Source organism: Erpetoichthys calabaricus, chromosome 9 (genome assembly GCF_900747795.2).
Source record: "Erpetoichthys calabaricus chromosome 9, fErpCal1.3, whole genome shotgun sequence".
In the NCBI taxonomy this organism is placed as follows: domain Eukaryota; kingdom Metazoa; phylum Chordata; class Cladistia; order Polypteriformes; family Polypteridae; genus Erpetoichthys; species Erpetoichthys calabaricus.
Genome location: NC_041402.2, coordinates 106,879,181 through 106,897,283, shown reverse-complemented (window position 1 = coordinate 106,897,283; position 18,103 = coordinate 106,879,181). Strand labels below are relative to the sequence as shown.

The 18,103-nt window shown below is 38.5% G+C and overlaps 1 protein-coding gene across 1 annotated transcript in view; it reads right to left on the bottom strand.

Annotated features, from left to right (window-relative positions):
• The window catches only part of rfwd3 (ring finger and WD repeat domain 3), a 134,600-nt gene that overhangs the window by 85,054 nt on the left and 31,443 nt on the right, over positions 1 to 18,103 (bottom strand). The window contains exons 2-3 of the mRNA XM_051931541.1: positions 16,637 to 16,925; positions 6,051 to 6,280 (exon numbers count right to left, since the gene is read on the bottom strand). Coding sequence (XP_051787501.1) covers positions 6,051 to 6,280; positions 16,637 to 16,917 — 511 coding nt within the window. The 5' untranslated portion in view covers positions 16,918 to 16,925. The remainder of the gene's footprint in view (positions 1 to 6,050; positions 6,281 to 16,636; positions 16,926 to 18,103) is intronic.

The window sequence follows — 18,103 nt, the reverse complement described above, 5'->3', positions numbered from 1 at the left end:
TTATAAATGCAAGTTGCAGTTTTATTATTTATGTATATAGCTTAGCTTGAAGCAAAGTCCATATTAATGCAGCTTGCCTTAAAGATGGTTCAGTTGGTAAAGATTTTATTTTATTTTAATTTGGTGAATACTGTGTAATGCACCTGGGCTTGAAGTCTTCAAGTAATGGTATTATTACAGGAAGTTGCATTATTATTTATTTTAGTGTTATTATTTATTAGTTTAAATATTATGCAGTTTAATGATGGTAAAGTTGTTTAAAAAGTCACTTTAACGTGTCAGTGGACAGAGATTGTTAACATTAACAGAAAGTGTAGTTGGTTTATAAAAAATATTTACTATTTATTCCTTTTCTAAGACATGTTCAGTGCAAAACAACTTTTGACAAGCACCTCTGGATATTTTACTAAATCTAAATGCCTCTTTGGATGGTTGAAAATATATTGTCAAAATTTTAGTTTAAGTTGTTCGCAAACTATATTTTGCACTGCAACAGTCATGCAATGCGATTCCTTCTCTTCATGCATGGGAAAAAATTACCTTTGAATACCGTGAAACCGGTATCCATCCATCCATCCATTTTCCAACCCGCTGAATCCGAACACAGGGTCACGGGGGTCTGCTGGAGCCAATCCCAGCCAACACAGGGCACAAGGCAGGGAACCAATCCTGGGCAGGGTGCCAACCCACTGCAGGACACACACAAACACACCCACACACCAAGCACACACTAGGGCCAATTTAGAATCGCCAATCCACCTAACCTGCATGTCTTTGGACTGTGGGAGGAAACCGGAGCGCCCGGAGGAAACCCACGCAGACACGGGGAGAACATGCAAACTCCACACAGGGAGGACCCGGGAAGCGAACCCAGGTCCCCAGATCTCCCAACTGCGAGGCAGCAGCACTACCCACTGCGCCACCGTGGTGAAACCGGTATAATTTTGAAAAATACCATGATGTAGAATTTTGGTCATACCATCCAGCACTAATATAAACCAATATTTTCAGAGAGGCCAACACACTCTGATAGAGATACCTAAAGGAACACTCCTAGAAATGCTTAAAATATACAGTAATCTAAGGGGACAAATCATTGCAATATATTTTTATGCAAAGCATATAAAAAGTAGAAGGACTTCCAAGCTAATTACTGACATTTTCAAGACTGTCCAAAAATGTGCAAAATTGCATAATGATGCTCTCTACAAAAGAAAACAGATATGACAAAGATAATTTAATTATCTGACCACAAGCGAGACAGTGCAATTAATTTTTTGTGTCGCATCACTCAATTATGAGAATGGAGAAATGGCCAATACGTTTTTAACCTAACAAATACCTATATAAAAAAAAAAAGCTTGTAATGCCATTGTAGAGATGAACAAGTCAGTCAGACCTAAATTTAGTAAACACACAAAAATATTTAAAGAATATTATAAACTGAGATATTACAATTCTTTTTTTTTTTAACCAGTTTTACTTTATACTAGCCATTCCTATAGAAGAAGGAGATGAAGTCTTTAATTATCCCTTCAAAGCACTTCATGACAAGAGAAGTGAGAACTACAGGGCAGTAATCATTCAGGCACTCTTGTTTGTTGTTCTTTGGTATGGGAACAATAACAGATTTTTTAAAACAGGCAGAAACTACCGACTGGGTAAGAGAGTCATTGAGGATGGATGTAAAAATTCCAGCTAGCTGATTAGCACATGATTAAGAATCTTCTTCTTTTGGCTGCTCCAGTTAGGGTTTGCCACAGCAGATCATCTTTTTTCCATATCTTCCTGTCCTCTTCATCTTGCTCTGTTACACCCACCACCTTCATGTCCTCTCACACCACATCCATAAACCTTCTCTTAGGCTCTCATCTTTTCCAGTCACGTGGCAGATCCATCATTAACATTTTTCTCTCAATATACCCAGCACCTCTCACCTGCACATGTCCAAACAAACACAATCTCACCTCTCTGACTTTGTCTCCCAACCATCCAACTTGAGCTGACCTTCTAATGTACTCATTTTTTCATAATTCTGGCCATCCTTATCACATCCAATGCAAATCTTAACATCTTTAACTCTGCCACCTCCAGCTCTATCTCCTGCTTTCTGGTCAGTGCCACCTAAGGAATCCATTCCCGGACGCGTTTATCCATTCCTGGGAATTTGGGAATCCCACATTTCATTCCCGGGAATGACACAGTGCATGGGCATCTCACATGCGAACGGTTTTAGAACGAGCAACACTTATTTTTAATAAAACTACTGTAATATGTTGACACCAATAAAAGACTAAGGACAACGCTTTGTCCTAACAGGTGGCGCAGTGGTAGTGCTGCTGCTTTGCAGTAAGGAGACTGTGGAAGATTGCGGGTTGCTTCCCGGTTCCTCCCTGTGTGGACAGTGCTTTAAGTACTAAGAAAAGCGCTATATAAATGTAATGAATTATTATTATTATTATTATCTACAAGCAGTTCATGCTGTCATATAAGTACATGTATCTTTAGTTGCGGTAATAAGAGTGTAGAAAGCACGTGTCGAGCGTGCAGTCGTCCAGGCAAGAGCGCACCTTTGTGCAAAGTACGGCAGCTGCTGAGAAAGCACGCTCTGCCTCAACTGAAGTAGATGGCACAGTCATCAGATACTGATACACTTATTCTAAACAACGCTCGCGCTTGCCGTTGTTCTGAAACGCAGCCATTTCAGCTTTTACTGATGCATCCAGTTTCTTATCATTCTGTGATGGCAAGTTTCTTAGCACAGATAATGCGGATGCAACAGACCGACACACTGCAATTTCAAGTTGCTGTTCAAAGCTGTCAACAGCACAGACGTCCCGGCATTCGTGAGCTGCAGAGTGCAGACTCCTCCCTGTCCACTGTGCTCAGTCAGCCGGGAGACTGACTGCTGCTGGTCTGTTGTTGATTGAATTAATTGGCAACTCAGTACACCGTGGGGCAAAAAACTGTGCCACTTAGTTATTTTCAACTATAACTCTGTTATTTCTTGATCGATTTTTACACTTTTACACGCTATATATGTGAGCTTGGCAGTTCCCGTTTTCCCGGGAATTACAGCAGTTTCAATCCCGGGAATGAAAAATGTCTGGGGAACCCGGGAATGGATTCCCTAGTGCCACCTTCTCCAACCCATATAACATAGCTGGTCTCACTAACATCCTGTAAACCTTCCCTTTCACTCTTGCCGATACCCATCTGTCACAAATCACACTTGACACTCTACCCTGCCTGCACTCTCTTCTTCACCTCTCTTCCACACTTCCCATTACTGTGTACCGTTGATCCCAAGTATTTAAACTCCTCTGCCCTTACCAAATCTACTCCCTGCTTTCTCACCATTCCTCTGTCATCCCTCTCATTCACACGTATTCTGTCTTGTTTCTGCTGACCTTCATTTCTCTTCTCCCTAGAGCATATCTCCACCTCACCAGGGTCTCCTCAACCTGCTCCCTACTCTCTCTACAGATCACAATGTAATCCGCAAACAACATAGTCCACGGGGACTCCTGTCTAATCTTGTCTGTCAACTTGTCCATCACCACTGCAAATAAGAAAGGGCTCAGAGCTGATCCCTGATGTAATCCCACCTCTACCTTGAATGCACTATCACTCCTACCGCAGACCACAACACTTTTACACTTCCCTCGTACATATCCTGTACCACTCTTACATACTTGTTTGTCACTCCTGAATTCCTCATACAGTACCACAACTCTTTTTTAAGGACTGTCATATGTTTTCTCCAAGTCCACAAAGACACAATGTAACTCCTTCTGTACTTCATCAACACCTCCGGAGCAAAAACAGTATCTGTTGTGCTCTTTCCCAGGATGGAACCATATTAATCTTAATCTAGTTTCCACTACTCTTTCCCATAACTTCATGCTGCGGCTCATCAATTTTATGCCCCTTTATTCTTAAAAATCAGTACCAATACACCACTTCTCCACTCCTTAGGCATACTCTCACTTTCCAAAATTGCATTAAACTGGTTAAAAGTTCCACTGCCATCTCTCCTAAACACCTCCATGCTTCCATAGGTATGTCATCTGGACCAACAGCTCTTCCATTCTTCATCTTATTTATAGCTGTCCTTACTTCCTCATAGCTAATCTGTTGCACTTCCCAATATACTCACCCCCCATCATCCAAATTCTCTTTCTCTCTTATTCTCTTATGAAGCTCTCCTTGCTTGCAAGTACGATTCCATCTTTACCCTATATCACCCTAACCTGCTGCACATCATTCACAGCTTTGTCCCTCTGTCTAGCCAATAGTTACAAGCCTACTTAGTGTCCAACCTCTCATACAACTCATCATACGCCTTTTCTTTAGCCTTCACCACCTCTCTCTACACCTTTTACCTTATCTCCTTGTACTCCTGTCTGCTTTCTGCATCTCTCCGACTACCCTATTTCTTCTTTGACAACCTCTTCCTCTGTATACTCTCCTGCACTTCCCCATTCCACCACCAGGTTTCCTTATCCTACTTCCTCTGTCCAGATGCAACACCAAGTACCCTTATAGCCCTCACCAATACTGCTTCTGTTGTAGTTACCCAGCTATGTGGTAATTCTTCACTGATGGAAAGTTAAGCATTACATGTCTGAGGTTAGCTGTGTTGAAGTACAATAAATGCTGCGTCCGGGTGCTTCATTAGATGTTCACCAAGCACATGATGGAGTTTAGATAAAGCCTTATCCACGTTTGACTGAGGAAAAATATAGGCAGAGGTGAGGATAACAACACAAAACTGACACGGGAAGTAATGAGGGCGGCAGAGGAGCATCAGATGTTCCAGATCAGCATGGCAGGGATGAGAAAGAGTTGAAATGTTCCTGGGATCACACCATTTATTGTTTATCATAAGACTGACACCTCCCCCTTTTACTTTACCATATTTAACAGTTCTGTACATCCGAAAGACTGAGTAATACTCAGATGGGGTTACTGCTCGGTCCAGTATTGCAAGTGAAAGCCACATTTTAGCTAAACAAAGAACTTTGTTGTCCTGGATATCCTGTTGAAATTTAATCCAGGCTCGGAGATCATCCATCTTGTTTTTGAGTGACTAGACATTTGCTAGAAGGACACTGGGCAGGGGATGATGTGGTTTATTTCTAAGTCTGTTCTGCACATGGGCTCTTTTGCTGCAGTGTTTCTTTCTCCATCACCAAGGTTTGGCTCCTGTAGCACCTTTGTCATTGTTTCCCTCATCACGTAGTATCTCAGAGAATCTCACCTAGACATGATGGATCAATGGGTTAGGTTGCCTCGAATTAGGTGAGTGAACTGGCTCCCAATGTTTAAAAGTGTAGTAAAAGTACAGCCATAAATAAAATGATGGTAGTTTGTGCAAGCAATGTGACGAAAATAATTAATAAGTAAATGCACAATCTTAACAGAGCGACTAGGACGTCAGCCAAATTCAGCGGCACCATCTTGCTTGCATCAATCAAAGATTAAGGGTCAACAACTACAGGTTTTAGATATCACAGGATTCAAAATATACTCACTTAACTTTTTATCAAATTCCCTAAATGGGTTATGTGAAATTGTGAGCAATTTAAATGATTACTTTTCAATATTTAAGTTAAATTACAACTCCACCTTTCAAATTTTATCATAAATTTTTGTTAAAAAAATTTAACATTTCTGTTTTAGTTAAGCTGCTCATGTAATAGTAATCAAGCTGATGGGGCACATTTATCATTATTATTATTTTTTTGTTTTTTTTCCCCCAGGAGAAAAGCACCTCAATGTCCATTGCATCAGGAACTGTGTTCTTACTCAACCATGGAATGTTTCTGTAGCCTCCTAAGTGTTTTATGTTTACTCCAGGAACAACACCCATAGACATAGAATATGTATTATAAAACAGTTTTCTGATAACTGCCAAGACCAAAGAGCAGAGGACAATTACAAAGGCATGACAGAAATTAGCCAAAACAGAAGAAATTAAAGGAGGTAAAAAAAACAAATGGGTTCAGCTCTAGTAAATCACATGACTACTTGTAATCAGCAAATACCTGTACTTTGTTGAACCATGGGGGCAGTTTCATGTGCTTGCTCTACAGCCTCTTCTGCATCAATTAGGCTCATATCGGAGTCACTGTGCTCTGTTGTATTGCCAGATCCAGGATCAGTAACACTCACAGTTGCAGTATTCACCATTATGTGTAAAAGGGAGCCAGAAGTTGGAAGCTCTACTGCCTGACTCTGAACTGGAAGGAAAAAGCTCTCCAGGCTGGAATTTTGTCTGTGAAAGAAAGAACAATAAGCATCATTAATAAAGAATACAGCAATCAAGAGGACACTGCATGTTAAATATACATCCTGATCCTCCTGCAATAATACACAATATTCCTAACTGATAAACAACAATCTTACATGCATTTTTGAACAAAGCCATTGTCCATTAGAAAAAACATGATTCTAAGCAAGGGTTACAGAATTACAAGATATATAGAATATGCTGTATATTTTCAGTCAAGCAAAGCATTCCTTTGGAATAATGTTGTGTCATACAACATAAAATATGGTACCAGTGACCCACATAATGAAGCTTGATAAAGTTAGCTTCTGCTTAGAGAAAGGGAAAAAGGGACTTTTTGGTTTGATTTCTGCATTAGCTAAAAAAAATGAAAACATTTTCCTTTATCCAAATTCATCTAAAAGGATAACTGTCAAGAAAATTACTTGTAGGTATATTGATGGCTAATGTTGCCACTGTTCTAATTCTGGAAAAGGGGATACAGTAATCCCTCCTCCATCCCGGGGGTTGCGTTCCAGAGCCACCCGCGAAATAAGAAAATCTGCGAAGTAGAAACCATATGTTTATATGGTTATTTTTATATTGTCATGCTTGGGTCACAGATTTGCACAGAAACACAGGAGGTTGTAGAGAGACAGGAACATTATTCAAACACTGCAAACAAACATTTGTCTCTTTTTCAAAAGTTTAAACTGTGCTCCATGACAAGACAGAGATGACAGTTCCGTCTCACAATTAAAAGAATGCAAACATATCTTCCTCTTCAAAGGAGTGCGCGTCAGGAGCAAAGGATGTCAGAAAGAGAGAGAAAAGCAAACAAATCAATAGGGCTGTTTGGCTTTTAAGTATGCGAAGCACCACGGCACAAAGCTGTTGAAGGCGGCAGCTCACACCCCCTCCGTCAGGAGCAGAGAAAGAGAGAGAGAGAGAGAGAGAGAGAGAGTTTGTTTTCCAATCAAAAATCAATACGTGCCCTTCGAGCTTTTAAGTATGCGAAGCACCGTGCAGCATGTCGTTTCAGGAAGCAGCTGCACAAACGATAGCAACGTGAAGATAATCTTTCAGCATTTTTAGACGAGCGTCCATATCGTCTAGGTGTGCGAACAGCCCCCCTGCTCAATCCCCCTACGTCAGGATCAGAGAAAGTCAGCACAAGAGACAGAGAAAAGTAAGTTGGGTAGCTTCTCAGCCATCTGCCAATAGCGTCCCTTGTATGAAATCAACTGGGCAAACCAACTGAGGAAGCATGTACCAGAAATTAAAAGACCCATTGTCCGCAGAAATCCGCGAACCAGCAAAAAATCCGCGATATATATTTAAATATGCTTACATATAAAATCCGTGATGGAGTGAATCCGCGAAAGGCGAAGCACGATATAGCGAGGGATTACTGTATTTCGATAGAAATACAAGAACTCTGTAGAATGCCTTAACCATTAATGCCATAATTAACCTTTATTTTCTTTTATGGTCTTTTAGAAATGTCCTTTAGTTTTTCCAAAAGTTCATGTTCAATGGCAAACAAATAATAGTCATAGCATTTATCAAAGCTGCCTACTCCAGTTCAGAAGAGCAGGGTACAAGGGCCTATGCTGGCAGTACTGGGCACAATGGAGAAAGAGCCTAGACAGGGTACCAGTCCATTGCAGGTAGCACATACACTAGTATGCTAGACCTGTGAAGAGACAGTGCTAATCAGTGCCACTGTGTATTTGTGTATTACTGTGCCACCTATGCTAAGAATATATTATCTATATTTTTTAACTAAATATCTTAAAATTAACTGCACTCACAAAAAAAAATGCAAATCACAATCTGGTAACACATTAATTACTGAATACCAAGCCAATTCAGGATATTAAAAAAAAAAAAAAAAACTAGTTTTCATACTTGTTAGAAAAATCTGTCACATTTGTTAAGACATTTGTTTAAGACATTTGTTATGAGCTTTATGTTTACTTCAGCATTTGGTGGAGACATTTGCTACAACATTCAGGCAGAGAAAAATTTAATAAACAAGTCAAATTAATACAGATTTCAAATGTCAAACACCTGATGTAAAGACTGAAATAAAAAGAAATCATCTCAGGCACAATTTAATTTTTTTTTTTTTTTTTTTAAAGGTCATGTAACCAGTAATATAAGAGTTTGAATTTAAGTGAGAATTGCAAGGATCTCCAATTTAGTTTACATATATCAGACAATTTAAGCTAATACTGGCAGTCCCTGGGTTACATACGAGATAGGGACTGTAGGTTTGTACTTAAGTTGAATTTGTATGTAAGTCAGAATAGGTACATTACTTTAATAAATGTTATTGTTGACCGACTGTAACCAAGTGCTCTGCCAATGAATAATGGAGTTTCACCTCTTTCTGACCTTTTTATTATTTCTACTTTATTTTCAATGGTGATGGTTTTTCTCTTTACTGTAGCACCAGCACTTGCATCAGATTTGTGTTTCAGAGACATTCTTGAAGGGTGAAGACAAAATGTTAACATGAGCTCTTCTGTACAGCACTGTACACGCTATCACAGCAGAATAGGCACCAGTCGTCAACACGTGTGATGTACAGGGTGGTCCAGATCTAATTATGCAATTTTCAAAATGCTATAACTTATTCAGTTTATTACATAGAAAATCACCTGAAAAATCTCGGACCATCGAGAAGTGTGAACTGACGACACGAAGAATCGTCTTCACACCGAACTGGAATCGTCCCTGCATAAATCAAAGTCATCCAGACGATCTGGATCTGCAGAATTATATCTGGTCCACCCTGTACTGACAAGAGACAACTTCCTGCTATGTGCGTAACAGTACAAGCAGGCTTGCTATTGAGAATGAATAGGGGCAGCGAGGGGCGGTTCAACACCAGCCCACATCACAGTCACCTCTACTACAGTATGCTGCCTGCAGTGTCCTTCACACCACCGCCCCCATTCAACACGCAGCCATCCGAGGCACACTACAATGCAAGCCGCCCCCCCTTCACCCTCAATGGCCTCAGTTTAGCCACAACAGGGTCACCACTTGCAGCATTACCAGCCGCCCAACTAGAACAAACAGGGCAGCCGTGTGTGATGGGCGGGCAGTGAAACCTCTTGCCGCCCGGAGCTGCCCGACGGACACTATACCGCATGAGCAGCGCAATCGACCCCCTCCAGCCTCCGTCCAGCCATCGCTTGCAGAGTCCCCGGGCCAAAGATGACGGAGCAGCAGTTACTGAGGCGCATGCGTCGCAGCTGCAGCCCCGTTTGTATGTTGTAGGTCGGATGTCCGTAACCTGGGGACTACCTGTAGTGGGAAAATCCTGCTGCTCCTTGAAGACAAAAAAATTAAATAAGTGGGCACTTGAACATTAGAAACTTGTAACAAGAAATGGTCGTTCAGCCCAACAAGCTCATCTATCCTATTCAGCTACACTGTCAAACATCATCAAGTCAAGATTTTAAGATCCCTAAAGTCCTGCTCTCCACTACACTACTTGGTAATTTATCCCATGTGCCTATGGGTCTCTACGCGAAGAAAACCTTTTTAACAGGTTTCCAACCATGTCCCCATATTCTTGTTGCAGAATTTATTTTAAAGGACCAACTGTGATGTATTTTACTAATATATCTCGTAATTTTAAACAGTTTAATCATGTCACCACCTAATCATCGTTTGTTTACACTGAAAAGTTTAACACCTTCATCTCTCCTCATAGTCCCAGAAGGGCCAAGTCACACTTCTCTGAACTTTCACTAGCACTGCTATGCCTTTTGTGCAATTATGGATACAAAAACTGAGCACAGTACTCCAGGTGAGGCCTCACTAGTGTATTGTATAACTTAACTATAACCTCCCTTGACTTGTACTCCATATATTGCGACGTATAACGCAACATCCTATTAGCTTTCTTAAGTGGTTCTGTACATTGTCTGGATGTTGATAATTATGAGTCCGCTATGGCTCTTAGGTCTTTCCGATAAGGTGTGCTTTCAAGTTTCAGATATCTCCTTATGTATTCAAATCTAAAATGTGTAATTTCTAAATGTAATACATAAACATTTACTTATATTAAATTTCATCTGCCACAAATCTGCCCAAGACTGTATGCTGTCCATATCCCTCTGTAACAATATAGCTAATTCTACATTATATGCACTTCACCTAGTTTGGGATCATCTGTAAATATAACTTCGCTTATTGAATATATTCTTGTACAGATCATTTATGTGTATTAAAAAGAACAGTGGCCCCAAAACTGATCCTTAAGAGACACTACTTTTAACATCACCTAATGTCACATGTACCTCCCTGATCACATTCTTTTGTTGCTTCCTTATAGAATTACAGCATTGCAGTGAAATATGATGTTCCTCTCTGAATCCAAAATGAGTGCTGCTCAGTCTTCTCCTTAAAAACACCATTAATTTAACTGTGATATAAGCTTACTGGTGGTCTAAAGTTTCTTGAATTAGCCCGATTCCACTTTTTATTGAACATCATATTTGCTAGACTCCTGTCTATAGAAATTTTCCCAGTGTGCAGAGATTTTTTTTTTTTTTATAAATATGTGCCAAAGGTTTATACAAGTACTCACTAACTTCTTTAAGCACTTGAGGCAGTTTGTTACATGTAACCCTATTTAACCCAAGCAGTACTTCTTACTCTACAATTTCAAAGTCTCTATATACTTCTTTAGTAATATCTATTACTTTTGGGAGGTTATTGACTTCTTCAAATGTATAAGCTTAAATAAAATTCAAGGTCACAGCATTTGCTAGTTCACAATTTGTATATTCTGGTTTACCTTTACAAAACCTAATACTCTTCACCTCTTCCTTAACTGTTCTTTTACTACTAAAATATTGAAACAGTCTGTTTTGGTTATCTTTTGCCTTTTCAGCAATATTTATCTTCTGGCTTTCCTAATATTTTTAACTGTTGCTCTCATATGCTTAAAAGTTTGTGCTCAAGTTACTAGTCTTAAAATGCCTTATACAGCAGTTTTTCACTTTTAGCTTCTTATCTATCCAACTCAGAGTTTTCCCTAATTTCTGTTATTCCTTTCTGAACCAACTACCCTTTTCACAGACAGTACAATGTGATATATAGTCTAATCAGGTAAATCTGTTGGGGTCCATCAAAGCTGCTAGAGTTGTAAATGGGCCCTAAAAGAGCATTTAGTGCCACTCTCATTAAAGTTATTTTTTTATGTTCTCCACTGCTTGTGCTTGTCTGCTTACATGCTACTATGTCTAAGTGCATTTTCATGTGCTCTACATCACTCTTAACAGGGAAATCTGGTACTCATTTGCTGGGCATGGATTTAATAAAGAGTACTCCCTGGAATTTTAGATAGGCTCTTAGCCAGATTGGGGATGGATCCAGTGGTTATTGTCCAAGTTTTAAAATATGATATACATTAGGGCAGGCTGTAGTTCTTCTGTCTAAATTTAAAGAGTTAAGTGCCAAGCTGAGAAGCAGAACTAAAAAGCTGGTCTTCTCTGAAGTTCAGCCTGTGCCATGCACCAGTCTGATAAGACTAAGGAGATAAAAAGAAAGGTTTTGCAATCAGAACTACAAAACAAACAGAACAACTCATTTTTAAATCGCAATATCATTACTGGAACATGGAGAGATGGTTGAAAAGATCTTCGCTCAACAAATCCACAAGCAGGAAGTTCATAATGCAATATAGTAATCACCAACTAAGGAGGAGATAAAAAAAAAAAGAATTATATATATATATATAAGAAAAATATAATGCGCACCTTCAGAGACTACTACAAGTCCTTATATTCTATCTTAAGACTTATTACAATGTATCATACAGACCAATCTCACTTCTGAATAATGATGTTAAGATACTGTCCAAAGTTCTAGCTAGAAGGATTGAGAAAGTCCACCCTTCGGTAATATCACAAGATCAAACCGGATTTATTAAAGGTAGACACTTAGTTTCCAATCTTTGACGTCTATTTAATGTAATATATTCACCCACAAAGTCTAACACTCTGGAGATCGTATTATCTTCGGATGCAGAAAAAACATTTGATATGGTTGAATGGGACTACCTATTCACCACATTGCATACATCTGGATTTGGCCCGAACATATGTGCATGGATCAAACTACTGTATTCCAGTCCAGAAGCTTCAGTTTCTATTAACATAATTTCAGACTACTTCAAACCAGAATGCGGTACTAGACAAGGATACCCCTTGTCACCACTGCTACTTGCAATCACCATAGAGCCATTGACTTGAAGGACCTGAACAGAAAATATCACTACATGCAGATGACATGGCACTGTACATATCAGACCCACAAAATTCTGTGCTTGCAGCCCTAACTGTACTAGCTGAATTTCAAAAGATATCTGAACTCAAAATTTGAACAAAAGTGTGCTTTTCCAGTGAATTCTCTAGCAAACAACATTAGATTGGACACCTTCCATTTTATCACTGTAGATCAGTTGAAAAATGTTTACCTCTAGGTATTTAAAGAGGTTTTTGCTGTCTGCATGGAAAATCTTAAACAACACATGCATAGATGGTCTACCGTTCATCTTACTTTAGCAGGGAGAATTAACACTATTAAGATGAATATCCTTCCTAAGCTTTGGTTTCTATTTTAAAACATCCCCATATAAATTAAAAATGATTTCTTAAGAAATTAGATTCAATCATAACTTAATTTTTTTTGAAATTTGATATATCCACGCATCCATAGGGCAACCCTACAATGACCTAAAGCAGAAGGTGGCATGGTACTCCCCAATTTTCAATTTTATTACTGGGCGGCACATATACAAGCCATAAAAACCTGGATATTAACACAAATAGATGAACACGCACTAGCTTGGTCTGCAATAGAAATGAAATTCTGCAGTACTTCTTTATATTCCTTGCTTTGTACACCAGTATATAAGCTATTGTCAATATACTAACAACCCAATTCTCCTTCATTCACTCAGGATATGGAACTTATGTAGGAAGCACTTCAAGTTAGAAAATATTTTATCTGTGGCAACTCTACATGATAACTACCTTTTTCCACCCTCTAAGTTAGTTTTTAATGTTTGAAAAATGTAAGGGATTACATTATGTACAGATGTATATAATTAATATCTTTGCATCCTACAAACAATTACACTGCAAATTTAGCTTCCCATCAACAAAATTATTCCATCATCTCCAAATTAAAAACTTTGCTAAACAAAATCTGCCCAGTTTTCCTCACCTTCCACCTAATTCTATTCCAGAAGAAATATCAATCAGTCTTAAAGACTCAGACAACATTTCTATAATACAAAAACCATTCTAAGGTCCCTTCCTTTTAAAGATCTCAGAGTAAAGTGGGAAAAGGATCTCTCATTCAACATTTCAGAAAAGGAGTGGAAGGCAGCCATGCATAGAATTCGCTCTAGCTTCATATGCACAAAGCATACAATTACTCAACTTAAAATCTTTTAATCAAGCACAACTACCTCATTTAAAATGGTCCGAAATGTTTCCAGGACAAAACCCAACCTGCAAATGTTGCAATCGAGCTCCAGCCTCATTGGGCCACGTGTTTTGGGCATGCACTAAACTATCATCATCTGGACAAAATTGTTTAAATGCCTATCAGACAGCCCTGGTGAAACAATCATTCCTGATCCATTAATAGCTATGCTTGGTGTACTCCCTGATGGGCATAAAGTGGAGAAGGACAAACTGTAATTGCCTTTACTTTACTATTAGCACAAAGACTTATCTTGCTCAACTAGAAGAATCCTAGCCCACATCTTTTAAGTCAATGAGTAAGAGATGTTATAGATTATTTGAAATAGGGAAAAAAGCAAATTCTCATCTGTTCAAAACTTTTTAAAACCTGGCAGGATTTGATCAGCAACACTGTAGAATAAGCATTTATATTGTGGAGAAGGATGCATTTCCGTCTTTAATACTCTCAATGTTTTACTCTGACTGTTGGCCTTCCCCTCTTTCTCATGGATGATGGCTAAATTGAATTTAGTTTTGTTAAGTTTGACATGATAGTATGGAATGTTACATGCTTTTATTAAATTCAATAACAGATAATTAAAAAAAAAAAAAAAATGTGATGTCCAAAGGACTGAAAATTATAATTTTTAAAAGATGTGGAAATTAAATATTTTCTTGTGGGACAAAATAGTATGACCTATCAGTAGTCAGGCAAGGGTCAAAGCACTAATAAAGGGAAACCAAAAGTCATAGTTCAAAACATAAACAGGGCTTGGATTATGAGTTTTTTCGTAAGATTCACGGATTCTAGTGTTAAGCACTCGAGGATGTTATCTAGTCCTGGTGATATGCTAGATTTTAGCCTATTTAATCCAAGCAGTACTTCTCCCTATACAATTTCCAACTCACTAAGTACCTTCTTAGTTGTCATTTTACTTTTGAGAGGTTTTTGGCTTCTTCACATGTATATATTATATAGTGCAAGTTCACAGCATTTCCAATTTTATTGTCTGTATATTGTAGCTCACCTTTACCATTCTTAAATATTCCCCCCTCTTGATAAAATATGGAAGGAACCTGTTTGGGTCATCTTGTGCCTTTTCTACAATATTTCTCTTTATCTGTCCTTTAGCCTTTCTAATATCCTTTTAAATTTTGCTCTCTTGTATACTATGGTTCGCACTGGAGTCATTAGTCTTATATTACTTATTCAATTTGATCCTTTGTAACTTCCTTTTAGCTCTTTATTTATCCACCTTGGAATTACATTTTTTTTTTGCTGCTTTTAAATTTTGGGACAAATTTGCCTTGACTTATATGTAAAGCACTTTTAAACCTGCCCTACATCTGCTCCACTGACTCCAAACTTAAAAATGTATCTTACCAAGGCTTTGTTGCATCTGCTCAAAGTTTGCCCTACAAAACTTAAATTTAGCTGTTTTTATTCTAGAATATGCACTCTCACAAACCAGTGAAAATTTATTATATTGTGGTTACTAGATTATAATGATGCAATCACATCTATCCTCTAAATTCTACCTTAATTACTACAGAAAACTAAATCTAGAAAGGTCCCACCCCTCACTGGTTCTTTAACATACTCTTTTAAAAAACAGTCACTGACCACATCTAAAAATTCCCGTTATTGTGCTCCACTATTTATAAGGCTACCCCAGTTAGTATTCGGGTAATTAAAGTCCCCCATGACCATAATATCCCCATCTTAAGTTGCCTTTTTAATATTACTAAAAAGATTCACACTGAAATTACTGTCTGCATTGGGGGGTGTGGGCTCTGTACTATATTTCTAATATTAGGTCTCAATCCCTAATGCTGTCTAGTCGAATCCAAACATCCTTATTAAGCTGTGGCTCACCATATAATTGAAGAAGCCTTGCATTAAATTATGTTTTATACAAATTGCAACTACGCCACCTATTTTGTTTTGCCAGTCTTTTCAAAATGTGTATCCATCTAGGTTGTATTCCACCCCATTTCTAATATTTAGCCAGGTTTCTGTTATTCCTACTATAATAAAAAGTTGTGTGCAGCCACATACAATTCCAATTCGTTAACTTTATAACTTTATCTTAATACTCATAGCATTAATGCAAACAGTATTTAAATATATTAATTTACTTTACTGTGGCACCTAAATTTTGGATAAGTATAAAAGTTACTATACATATTTGTTATTACACTTCTGTTGGTCCCTTCATGTTAAGTTCTAAACCTGGCCTGTCCTAAATTCCCTACTCCTCCATTCTGTAATTTAAACAATTCTCAACTAACCTACTCAAATGCCTCCACAATACATCAGCACCCCTCCTGCTCAAATGTAATCTGCCACAGTGAAACAGGTCCTATCTGTACAAGGAGGAGTCTTAGTGTCTCATAAACCCATGCCCCTCTATCCTACACTAAGGTTTGAGTAACACGTTAAGCCTTTTACCATACGATTAGAAACAAAAATTATTTGTTCATGGACCAAGAGTGAAACAATGGTACCAATCAACCCTAACTCACCAATACCACAGTGACACTGATGCTATTAAAAACAGACAACGGTAAAAGTGCATGGAAAAATTATCTACAAATTAGGGTTAGCACTCATCTAGAGACAATACTGTAAAGATTTAAGCACTGGTTAAAAACAATGATTTCTTTTTTTTACTTTTTTTATATAGATAACTTATTTGCAAACAAGTCTACTGCCTTAATGGTTGGGTAAAATAAGCTGTAAACTGCAAATATCAGATACAAAAATCACATTACAAAGGAACTCTAAACAATGTGCTCTAAAATTCTAAAGTTAAAACTTTGAAATTATTATTAAGAGTGTCAGAAGCTATTTATACTGTACCTTGTTCTTCTCTGTGTCAGCAGCCTTCTTGACCTACTGAAAGTACGTGTGGTTTGGCTGTGTCGCAAAAGAAGCCTACTTCTACCTGTATTTTCTGACAAATTGTTATGCAGATCATGTTCCACAATAAACTGATGAGAATGATGACGTGGGTTCTCCTCTTCCTCCATTGTAACAGTTATTGGATCAGGATTATTATTTTGCAGCGTTGGGATTGTGTTAGTAGAATTTCTCAGAGCTTCCATGTCTCCCACCTGTAGGTCCAAATCCATCACATCCATTATGTGAGCTAAGAAGTAAGAAATTTATATTAGAGAAACAATTTTACATTACAAGAGAAATAAAGTTCCCTGCAAAAGAAGGCACACTAAAAAAAAAAATTACAGTGATCCCTCGCTATATCACGCTTCGACTTGCGTGGCTTCACTCTATCGCGATTTTTTCTCATACACGCTTACGTCACTACGCATGCGCTTTCTGAGAACTTTTATCTAAGCCCCACGATGGCTCCTAAACGTGCTGCTTTTTCCAAGCCTTCTGACAATAAAACTAAGCGCTGGAGGAAGATGCTTACTATCCAGGAGAAGGTGAAACTCTTGGATATGATCAAAGATGGCAATACTCTACAAAAGCCTCCTCATGCATATGAAAAAACAGCGCCAGCAACTGCCTATCAAGATGTTCTTCAGCCGAGCACCCAGACACCTACTGCCTACTCCTAGTACTCCTTCAGCGGAAGAAGACAACGACGCACCTGCTGAAGATACTGCACCACCTGAAGACTCTCCTACTGAGGTCGTGCCTTCATAGGTTAGTGGTTGTGTGTAAGAACTGTGTGTGTGTGTGTAATTAAATGTACAGTACAATAATCTACTATATAAAAGCGGTAGGGTTTGTCCTTCCGTCCCGTGAGTGCAAAGTGTAGCGGTATTCCGCTTATTACAGACTTACTACTTGCGGCTTGCAGTACGAAGCGACGCGATGTGAGCAGAGTTCTGGTGCTCCCATCGTTACCTTGCTTTTGTGCGCGATGCGCTGGAAAAATAGACAAAATTATGTCTCTGGAAATAATTAATGTTGATGGAGTACAAATGCCTCACCGCGTAGTAAATATCAGGGGAGATGGTGCTTGCTTATTCTCATCTATAGCTTATTTAGTGCATGAAACTCCGTCTTTAGCGGTACAGATTCGGGCTGACATTGTACGACTTTGGACAGGCACTCGAGGGGATAAAAAAAACTTAGGTTTTCAAGAGATGTTATGAATGGGCACTTTGATGTTCTCATTCCCTACACTTACATGCCTGATGTACACATGGAGCGCACACAAACTGAGGATAAAAGTCAGTCGCCTTAAAAGGCGGGTGAGCCTAGTAATAATGATATTTGTAACGTCTAATATGTCTTATTTTCTCTTATTTTGTCTAATATATTGGGTAATACGAGTGTAATGGTGACTAAAGGTTG